The sequence below is a fragment of the Cannabis sativa genome, chromosome 2 (assembly GCF_029168945.1).
Source record: "Cannabis sativa cultivar Pink pepper isolate KNU-18-1 chromosome 2, ASM2916894v1, whole genome shotgun sequence".
In the NCBI taxonomy this organism is placed as follows: Eukaryota; Viridiplantae; Streptophyta; class Magnoliopsida; order Rosales; family Cannabaceae; genus Cannabis; species Cannabis sativa.
Window position 1 is genome coordinate 91,811,306 of NC_083602.1, and position 11,930 is coordinate 91,823,235.

Genomic DNA, 11,930 nt, shown 5'->3' on the forward strand with positions numbered 1-11,930 from the left:
ACCAATTTTGCCCCTATCACTTTAAGATACTCTCCATGTGACTCTCTTATGTCAGAGTATTTTGGGTACAATACATATAAAAAGAGGTATGTTTCAATTAAATATAAAATTAGAGGTAAATTTGATTAATTGATTAATAAAAATAGTATTTTTTAACTTACTCCTGTAAATTGCTATGTGACAAATCCAGATTAGTCCAGGTCATTAGATTTTTATTTTTTATTTAAAAATTAATTTAAATATACCAATAAAAAAATGACATGTGAATAATGACTTGACATTTAATGCCTATGTACCTACAAAATTTCTAATAATATAACTTAAGTATTATTAACGTAAAAAAATGAAATTTAAGTATTTATTTACAACTGAAAGTTAAATTTAAATAATTACGTCGCAAATTACTTAACTTAATAATAGTTCGATCTAGAGGTATCATGAAAAGATTGCGTACATTTTATGTATTTGTGCATGCTAAAGATTATCTTTAAGTTAATTATATTAAAAAAAATGATAGAAAATTAAGCTCTTTATACTATTTTATACAATTTTAAAAAATAAAAAATTTAATTTACAAACTACATAATCTAAAATAGTAGTAATCCTGTCAAATAAAATGTTATGTGTTATGTTAAGATTTATTTTGGGAGAGAGAGAGACAAATAAATGAATACAAATTCAAATAACAAAAGCTATATAATGGTTGGTGGTGGGTTTAGTGTTTCTGACAAAAGTTATGGGTTTCAAATTATTCATACTTAGAAAACTATTATTTATTTATATGAGAGGAATAAATTAAATTTGGTCTAAATCAACCTTTTTCATAACACTTTTTCTTTTATATATATATATAATTATTAAATGCAGTAGTAGTAGTAGTACTAGATCTATTTCTTCTCTTGAATCATGGCTACTCTGTTATTACCCAGCTGTAAGGTAATCCAACATTGCTTCTCTTTCTCTTTTTCTTTTTTTATTTTTTATTATAATGTTTTTTTTTTTATTTAAGCGTTTATATATTACAATCATATTTTAATTGAGACTCGAACCCAGGACCTCCAAGACACACACACATCCACCTATGACCACTTGAGCTAGCCTCGAGTGATTATTTTTTATTAAAATGTTCTTTACTTGTTCTTTGATCTCAAACCTACCAAATGGGCAAAGAAAATAAATACACAAACATATATATTATATATAGGCTTTGCAGCTATAATAGTAATAATAATAATAATAATAATAATACCCTTAGGCTATTTTTTTCAGTTTTAATTGCTTTGTAGACTCAGTAGGAATAGCAGCTTTTTCTTTTATGGTGTCTTTATTTTTTTTTTTCTCTTTTATATTTGGTTGTGTTGATTATTTGAGATTTTGTGAGATTTTGCTCATCTTTCCATGATTACATCCAAATGGGTTATGTTATATTTTTTGAATTGCTTTATGGAGGAGTGCTAATGTTAATTTTTCTACTTAAAAATATATGTTAGAATATTTTTTTTTTTTAATTTTTTTTATGGCGGTGTTTGTTGTTATAACATTATCCCAGTTATTTTTTTTAAAAAAAAATTTGAATAGTTTTTAATACTAAAATAAGTTTGAAGTTTTTTGAACACACGTGACAGACTAAAATATTAAAAACTTTATTTTCAATACTGTAAATTATTCAGAATTTTTTAAAAATTTACAAAAATAATATTGTAACTATAACGAATATTTCAGCATGTAATTTTAGACGTAAAAATTGACTAAGAAGTTGTAATCAACACTTTTCTAACTTTATTTTACTTATTAGTAAGGATGAGTACACTTTATAAAATAATCATATTTTTTATCTGTTTCAGCATCTAATTTTTTTTTATTATTCTGTATATTATAGTTTTTTGGTACCAATAATTTACAATCAAAAGAATTGTTTAATGTTTTGTTGACTTTTTAAATTTATTTTAAATATTATAAATTATTTAAAAAAATTTAGATATAGAAGCAAAGTATACTGAAAGGATGTTTTGAAATTTTAACAAACAAATTTTTTCAATGAGTAGCACTTTTTTTCACAGTACAACAAAATGAGTAAAATTGTTCTTGCCATGGCCAAACCCATGTGTGCTTTTTTTTTCATCTTTCAAATTGTGTACCAAAGAAAAAAAAAATGATAGTGACAATCATATATATACATGGTGGAAGATGGTTAAGGGGTTAAATCATATGGTTAATTATGTATCATCAAGATTGTGATTATAATTATTATTATGATTTTTGATTGGTTGAGAAAATCATAACAATAATAATAATATAGATTGCAAAAGAGTCAAAGAAGAATAAGAAAAAAAGGTGTTACTTACCATACCTATACATGTGGGTTTAATGAATAAATTTGTACTAAAGGAATACTAATTACAATCTTTTATTATCACTTTTTAGTTAATTTTTATGCTCAAAATATTTTTTTCTATTTTTTTTATAATGATATTCTTTATAGTTTTTTTTGAAGGAAAATGGTAAACTTTATTAGAATGAACGTTCAACCATTACAATAGATAAAAGATCAGTAGGAGCAGTACTCTCACTGAAAATACGATCTGAATACAAACAAGAGCTACGAGCAAGACAGTGTGCAGCTTTGTTTACAGAACGTTTAACAAAATTAATAGTGACTAAAGGTAAGGAAGCCAACAATGTACGACAAACAGACACATGTTGACCAAAAGGAGATGGAATGAATACCGAACCTCGAACTGCTTGAACAACAACCAAAGAATCCGTCTCAACATCGGCTGAGCCCCATTGGTGTCTCTTTATCCAACTCGAGCCTCCTTAACCCCCATGACTTCGGCTATGACGGGTCCACGCACCCTCCGAAGAGGGCAAGTGAAGGCTTGATGAGGCAGCCACGTCATGGTCTCGAGCCACGCCCAGTAGCTCCAAATTTTCGCGTCATTTGCACGAAGATTGCGCCATCAACATTTACCTTAATCTTTCCCATAGCTTAGGTTTCACCAAATGCTCCAAGTCTATGTTCGAACTTGAAGGAACAAATAAAGACCCCATTCTCCTTTGTTGAGCATTTCTCCATTGATTAAGGACTACTGCCAATAGAATAACCTCCGCTGCGACGGTGATTTCTCCCTTCAAACTAGCTCATTTCGGGCATACCAGTGCCCAATCACCATCAATAATTCCTCCTGTGCCATAGTAGAATCTTGAAGTATCATCGACTAAACCAATCCCAAAATGATGCCAAGAACCACGAGACCATATTTAAACTCGACCTCTGCCAACATGATCTTGCAAAGGGACACAGAACCAATAAGTGGATGATCGTCTCAGACGATTGGTGACACATGGGACATAGTTGATCCAGAGGAATGTGCTTGGTATTGAGTTGAACTTTAGTAGCCAAACAACCTGTCAAAGCACGCCACATAAGTTGGTGAACTTTCGGGGGGACTTGAAGCTTCCAAGCGATCTTCCAGATTTTCATCTGAAGTCACTAATGTTAGTGACATCGGCTGATGTAGCAAGCGATAGGCCTCACTTACGGTGTAAACACCATGCGGATCCGAGAGACCAATACCACGTATCAATTGTAGACTCCGAACAATGTTGGTCTTCAAAATTAACTCCTTATCCGTCATTGAAAATATCGGAGATCAACTTCCAAATCCCGACATCTTTCTCACGGCACCATGAGATTGTTAACCTTCCACTGCTCCATACCATTAGCGATAGTAGTGACCCACGGATGAGAAGTATCTTCTAACCACGGATCAAACTGAACACTAATACTTGTGCCAGGGCCAACAACCCGTCGAGCGCCCTTCTTGATCAGCTCTTGTGTTTCGAAAATGCTTTTCCAAATAAAACTAGGATTCGGACCAAGAGAAGCAGTCAAAAACGAACCATGAGAGTAATATCGAGCCTTGGGCAGAGCTAACCAAAGAATGCTCATTCGAGACTAATCTCCAAGCTTGTTTCCGAGCATAGCTAAGTTGAAATCCGCATGATGACGAAAACCAAGCCCACCATGATGTTTATCTTGACACATATGCTTCCAACTAGACCAGTAACCCACGTTTTTGATGGGAGCCCGAACTCCACCAATATTTACTCATCATTCCTTCTAACTTATTACAAGTTTCCACGAACGAGAAGACGAGACATAGCATAAGTAGGGAGAGCTTGGGCGGCAGGTTTTGATCAGCACCTCTTTACCTGCTTTAGAAAGCAACCGACCTTCCCAACTCAACATTCTTTTCTGCATCTTATCCTTCAAAAAACCAAGTATGGCATTCTTATTACGGCCCATAACACAGGGGAGGCCGAGATACATACTATTGTCAGGAGCTTCATGCATGCGGAGGAGATTACACATATCTTGTCGAGCAGTGGAGGTAGTGTTTAAACTAAAGAAGATATTTGATTTTGAATAGTTAACACACTGACCTGAAGCTTGTTCGAAAAGTTGAAGTAAAAGAAGAACGCTATGAGCCTCCCTATCAATGGCTTTACAATAAATGTAGCAATCATCAGCAAACAACATATGAGAAACAACAGGAGCACCATTACACACCCGACACCCATGAAGAACTCCCCTGGCTTCAAATCTCTTTATAAGAGCAGAAAGACCCTCGGCGCACAACAGATACAAATAAGGAGAAAGGGGATCACCTTGACGAAGACCACTCGGTGTAATCGGCCCCATCTCACGACCCCCATGAGTAATTGTGTATGAAGCTTAGAAGAAACACAATGCATAATAAGATCCACCACTCGGACTTGGAAGCCCATTTTAAGCATCATGTGACGAAGAAAAATCCACTCGGCCGATCATACGCTTTGCTCATATCAAGCTTGAGCCATATAACCTTCCTTTAAGGCCAATACTTTTAAGCTTAAGATAATGCATTACCTCAAAGAAACCATAATATTATCAGTGATAAGACGCCCCGGGATAAAAGCACTTTGGTTTTCGAAATCACGGAGAGGAAGAACACTCTTTGGAAGCAGCAAGCACTTTAGAACACACCTTATAAAGAACATTGCGAGAGAGCGATAGGGCGCAGGTCTCCAGCTAGTAGTGGCATTTTCTTCTTAGGGATCAACACCCAAGTTAGTATGATTAAGACCAATTGGCAAATGACCAACTAAGAAAAAAGAACGAACCTGTTTGATTACATCAGCGCCCACAACAGCCCAAAACTTTTGATAGAACCCGGAGTGTCATGCGTCGGGACCGGAGACTTATCGGGGTGCATGCGAAAAGTTTGCTTTCACTTCTTCATCGAGTCAAAGGTTGCATTAAAAAATCATTACGGCGAAGAAATAGAGGTGAAATACCATCGAGAACATCATCCATATGACAGGTAGAGCTAGTAAATATGTTTCGAAAGTAAGAACACATAACCTCAGATAAGCCGAGATCCCGGTCGACCCAAAGTTCCATCGTCATTTTGAAGCTTCTCAATAGCATTTGACCTTGTGAGAGGAGGCGAGTAGCATGAAAGAATTTGCTATTTTTATCTCCCTCTTGCAACCATAGTTGCTTCGAGCGTTGGCGCCAAAAAACCTCCTTTTGAGTAAGAACTTCGAAAAGCTCAGTCTCGGCCTCTTTGTACTTAGTAATGGCATCAGGGTCACGGCCATTCTTCCAACGTCTCACCTCATTTTTCCAGTGTTTAATACGAGAAGCAAAGTTTCCGGAATAGTCTTTTCCCCACTCCGAGAGAATCTCCCCACACCGCTGAATTTTCTCTTGAATTCCCACCGAAGGATATTCCTCCCAACACTCCTTTACAACTTGAAAACAAAGTGGTTCACGGAGCCAACAATTTTCAAAACGAAATTTACGGTTGAGAGAAACAAACTTTTTAACAGCCATATCAAGTAAAATAGGACAATGATCTGAAGAAGAGACCTCAAGATTAATAAGCTTAGCTGAAGGAAAACGATGAAGCCAACTTTAAATCCTTTAGAGCACGATCTAATCGAACCTCGATCAATTTTCGGTACCACGACTCTTCTCCCAGTACTGATGACCAATAATATCTAAATCAATCGGCCCGCACACCGGATAGTCTCACGAAAACCATCGAAGCCGGTTGGATAAGGATGTCCTCCTCGTTTGTCTTCCTGAGAGAGAACATTATTCAGATCACCAATCACACACCAAGGAAGAGTATTACCATTAGCTAAAGTCCGAAGTTGTTCCCAAGAGGACCACCGAAGACTTCTTTTTGATTCCCCATAGAAACCAGTTAGGCGCCACGGCCCAATATCACTAGAAAGAATTTCCACATCAACAAAGTTTGTAGCAAAATTCAGCACCTTGACATCCTCCTTATTTCGCCATAATAAAGCCACCCCACCACTTCTACCACAAGCATCCACCGCAAACACCCCATCAAATTTCAATTTCAGTCGGACTCGTTCCAACACATCTTTACGACATAAAGTTTCACATAAGAAAATAAAATCAGGCTTTTTTTGGGCCACAGTGTCATATAGGAATTGTATCGCCCGTGGGTTGCCCATCCCACGACAATTCCAACTTAGAGTATTCATAATGCCCGGTGGGCCTGGAGACCAGAGCCCACCTCGAACTCGTTTTTTGAGAGTTCATTATCAACCATATCAGCACTATCATCCTCATCCATATCAACACAATCAATCCCAACAACCCCTTCACTTTGTCTCCTTCTCTTTGTCTCTAGAGAGGACCCACGGCCCCCTTGTCCACCACGTGGCATTAATGGACCAGGAAGAAACAGGGAATGTTGAACTGGCACATGATCTCCAAACACAACAGACTTCCCTCTTTCGTTGGCACTGAACTTGGAAACACTTTCTTTGGTACCACTAATATGTTGCTTCCCAGTAGTAGCTTTATGTCCATTATTAGGAATATTCCCCTCATCCTGTAAAACAGGAATATTGTTCCCATTCTTTGACCCTTGAGCTTCTCCAGAATCTAATCGAGGTAAGTTTGAATGATGCGATTGCATCTGTGGCATCTCCTCTGGCTGCCGCACCGGTGACTGTTCATGGCCAAATTGTTCATCGGCCTCCGTACCCAAGCGCAAGTATTGAGCACCAAGCAAATAATTCTTTCTTCGTGGTGGCGCTCGCATAAAATTCCCATACGGTTTAACAATCTCCTCCTCAGGCGTATCAAAAAGTTTGTGACAGAAATTTTCTGAGTGTCCAATAATACCACATATAAAACAAAATGTTGGAACAAACTCATATTTAAAATTAGCATAGAACCACTCACCACCAGTCTTCTTTAATTTCATACGTCTTTTCAAAGGAACATCTATATTCACCGTCACCCTTACTCGAAGATATTCACGCCAAAGGCCATTATAATTTTTCGGATCCGATTCGACTAGAGTGCCGATATAATTTGCTGCTGTAGACACAATTTTCTCTGTCATAAATCCCGTGGAAAGGCCATGAATCTGAACCCACATATCCAAGTTATTTAGACTGACTGCTTTCGGATCACTACCCCTCGGTACCCTGCTGAAAATCAAAGGAAGCCTATTGAAAGTCCAAGGACTACCATTGATGACTCTCTTGATATCTATTTCATGGTAAAACTGAAATAAGAATAAATTTGGACCCAACTCCTTGACAAAAAGACCCTTCCCCGGCTTCCACAGCCCAGCCAATGTGTGCTTCATAGCTTCAAAGTCTAACGATCGAGCATTCAAAAATCTACCCACCAGGCACCACCGATCATCCACGAGAGTCATCTCCTCATGATCATCATCAATCTCAATTCCAAAACACTCCTCATCCTCCAACTCTATATTCCCGTAGCTCTGCTCCATGTCCTCCATGGCATGACTGCTTGACGCCATGCTCCACCGGTAAAAATCGTAGCAAGCAGCGAGAAAGAATAAACAGTCGTAATACCGAAACAGCCACAACACCAAAAGAAAACGTATCAAAAAAACCTCAAAGAGAAACACGCAGTCGCACCAAGCAGAAAAAACGCAGCCAAACAGAACGAGAAACAAATACCCAGTCGCACCACACCAGAAACAAAACGCAGCTCAATCCGATCTTGAGAAAAACCAGAAAAAAAACAACCCAGAAACCCCGAGTCTTCAACCCCAACACGCAGACCCGAACGCTGGAAAAAACTAAAGAAAACTTAACGATGATGATCACCTACCAGTCGACGCCAAGCACCACCCGTGGAGGCGCACTGATCGGAGATGGAAGCCGTAGTCGCACCAGTCGGAGATGGAAGCCGTAGTCGCACCAGTCGGAGACGGAAGGTTGAGTCGCACGAAAACAGTACAATCGTAACAAACTTTCAAAAAACTGAAGAGAAAATACTCACTCATGCCAGCTGGCAAGACATCATACGTTATAATCCACTATGATATTCTTTATAGTTAAAATATCATTCATGTAAATTTTTGAAAAATTTCGAATAATTTATAGTATTGAAAAGCGGAGTATTTGACATTCCAGTCTATCACGCGTGTTTAAAAAGTTTCAAATTTATTTTCGGCACTGTAAATTATCTAAATTTTTTTAAAAATTTATAAAGATGATGTGGTAATTATAACAAACACCACCATTAAAAGATATTCCGATATGAAAAATTGACTAAAAAATTATAATAAGAGATTAACTGTATATTACTCCTTTTTGTAATAAATGAAATTTAACAGCTTTTGAAAAAGTAAATCTAATAGAATAACAGAATAGAATAGGTGACACTTGGTTTTTGCCTATACAGACATGAAAGGCCCATTCTTTTTTATTATAAATTAGGTGTTTCTTCAGACAAGGTATAGTATCAATTAAGTTAGGCATCAAAAAGGATCATGAAACAAAATTAAAAAAATAAAAGAAAAAAAGAAAAGGGTACCAATGGGATTATTATTATTATTATTATCATCATTATATAACTTTGTTTTTACATTTTCTATAGTTTTTTAGTATAAAGCTTTACTCACTCACTCACTCATTCACTCACTACTACTATACATTGTTTTAAATAATGCTTTGAGAAATGTGAATGAGTGTCTTGTTTTTTCTTAGCAGAATCCTAAATTAACATGATTTATGCTCCTAAATCTCTGGACCAAAAACAATGCCTATGATATCAAAGCTTAAGCCTAAACAAGGTTTGTTATAAGATTTATATGATTATTATTTTGTTTAATGAATTATTACTTCTTCTTCTTCTTCTTCTTCTAGCTCTTGATTTTTGCTTATTTTCTTCTTTTTTTTTTGGTAAAAATAAATTAAAATGGTTTATGATTATCTTGTTTATTATCCATAGACTTTTGCATCTCTTACTCTGTTTTTTTTAATGTATCATTTCTACATTTTCAGAAATGGTTTTTTTCTCCAAGAGTTTCTCTTTTTGTGAAAATGTAATATTCATAATAATAATAATAATAGATTTTTGTTTATTTATTTATTTGAAGGTGTATACTATAGAGAGGAAAGTATTCTTAATATTTGGTTTCATGCCATTTTTACATTCTTAAAAATGGTTTTGTAAAAATGCTTCTATACAACTCAATAATAATGAGAATGAAATCAACTCTCTTCTTAATGGTTATCTTATTTAGTTACTATATTTATTGTCACTAATTACCATTTGTTTTTCCATTAACAAAAAATGGTTACTGGTTACCTTCTTTTCTTCCTTTGTTTACCATTTTAAAATATTCTATGAAACTCAATGAGAATACATTTTTCTTTATTTTTTGTTTTGCAGGTGTATAGAGAGGAAAGTATTGTTAAAGAAAAGATCTAAGTGTATTGAATTAGTTAAACTCACTTTGACTTAAAGAAAGGTCAAAAATTAAGTTGTAAGAAAATTATGAATGACATTAATAGTGAAACATCATCATCATCATCATCAACATCATCAAAGCAACCATGGAACATTTATGGAAGCTCACAAGATCTAACCCCAAATCCAATTTCAACTCAATCTCAATCATCTACATGGAAAAGCTTTGGAACATCAATGAATGCAATTTCATTTGGTTTTGTGGCCACAGCTATTTTGATTTCTATGTTTCTTATTATGGCAATTTTTGAGCATTTATTCAAGCCAACTTCTTCTTTTTCTTCTCCTCAAGATATCAACAACAACAACAACCACAACAACTCTTCTTCTCTTGAATCGGGCACCTTTCAAAAACTCGGAAATTCCCATAATGTAAGTCTTCTCGATTCGAAATGTTGTTTGAATAATGGTCGATCATGTGGTTTGATTCAGTTTGGTTTGTGTGGTTTTGTATTAGAAATAATACAAATTTGCACGAAATATGATTTGAAATTAATTTAGAAGCACCGAAATAAAGTGTGAAATTTGTAAAATAATTATAGTGAATTTACCTTAAGTGTCTCTTGTTATTAATTTTAAGTTTAAAAGTAATGGTCGAGCATGTAGTTTGTTCGATTTGATTTGTGTGGTTTTGTATTAGAAATAGTACAAAATTCACACCAAATAAAGTTCAAAACAAATTTAGTAACACTGAAATAAAATGTGAAATTTGTTAAAGAAATTTGATAAATTTACATTAAGTGACCCTTAAGATTAGAGCCTCTTGTTATAAAAATTAAAGTTGCTTAATGTAAAATTTTAAGATTAGAAATGATGGTCGAGCATGTGGTTTGCTTTATTCGGTTTTGTATTAAAAAAATAATTAACTTGCACTAAATAATTTGCAAAATTAATTTTTCGAAAGTGTGAAATTTATAAAATAATTTTATTAAATTTAGATTAAGGTTATTTATGTAATTTTTTTGATTGTTTAGCAAATAATTTGGTTTTCAAAAAATTAATTTGTATTAAATGTTTCTAAAAAAAAAGAATATAATATGATTATTCAACTTTTAAAACAAATCAATGTAGAGTTTGTTTTTATGAGTACATTTTATATATGATATTTTATAATTACTTAGACATATGTTATAAAAGTTTATTCAATATTTAATATTTAATTATACTAATAATAATATAATATATAATATGGTAAGTTTTTTAACAATACTTAATTACACTAATTAAGTTACACTAACAATAATTTTTGATAATTTTTTTTAATATTATTATATATATTAATGGTATATTTTGTTTAATGACAGGTGTCAACATCATATGCATCTGATTTCTCAGTAGTGATGCCAGGTCATCAATATCCTACTCATATTGCTCAACCAGCTCCTCTCCCATGCTCAAGAGAAGGAATTTATTGGCCACCCCATTGACCAAAATTTAATTAATATAATTTATAATATAAATATATATTTATATATATATTGTAATATTGATAATTTAATATAATATAATTTGCATTCTCTTCTTCATATTCATGAGAGGTAGTTTGTATATTTATGAAGCCATCTACTCTTTTGTTATATATCATCTTTATTATAATTTATAATATAATATATCTTAGACTAAATTTACATGAAAATTTTGTATATTCAATTTGGAATATTTTATTGGAAGAAATATTAATTGACTTTGGAGTAAGAAGAGGATCCAAATAAATTGGAGCCAATTGAAAATATTATTTATACCCTAAAAATTGAGGGAAATTCTATAATGCACCCCCTTAAAAGGGATACACCGATACATCTATGTCTGTTTTAGTATCCGAAATAATTTTTTAGTCAGATTTTTTCTCGTGGTCATGTAAATTATACTTATTTAAGACATTCTGCAAAATTTTAAGAAATTTAAAAAAGTTTGACACGCTGAAAATTGCGTTCAACCAGTGTATTGCACTCGTGACTATTTTATTTTATACGCGTGTAAAATATACTATTTGAACATTGTTTTCTATATTGTAAATTATTCCGAATTTCTTAAAATTTTGTAGGATATCATAAATAGTTATAACGTACATGAATATGAAAAAAAAATTATATGTGCATCT

General features: G+C 33.8%; 1 protein-coding gene across 3 annotated transcripts; it reads left to right on the forward strand.

Moving 5' to 3' along the window:
* The first annotated feature begins 668 nt into the window (after positions 1-668).
* LOC115718569 (uncharacterized) lies at positions 669-11,406 on the forward strand. Of its 3 annotated transcripts, XM_030647371.2 has the most exons (4): positions 670-936; positions 9,067-9,149; positions 9,752-10,201; positions 11,134-11,406. In XM_030647371.2, exons 3-4 carry the CDS (start codon positions 9,857-9,859, stop codon positions 11,254-11,256), a joined length of 468 nt encoding a protein of 155 aa, XP_030503231.2. In that variant the 5' UTR covers positions 670-936; positions 9,067-9,149; positions 9,752-9,856; the 3' UTR covers positions 11,257-11,406. The 3 variants fall into 3 exon arrangements, with proteins under 3 accessions (XP_060967049.1, XP_030503231.2, XP_030503230.2); XM_061111066.1 differs by lacking the exon at positions 9,067-9,149 and having other exon boundaries at positions 669-936; XM_030647370.2 differs by lacking the exon at positions 670-936 and having other exon boundaries at positions 8,548-9,149.
* Positions 11,407-11,930: the final 524 nt, after the last annotated feature.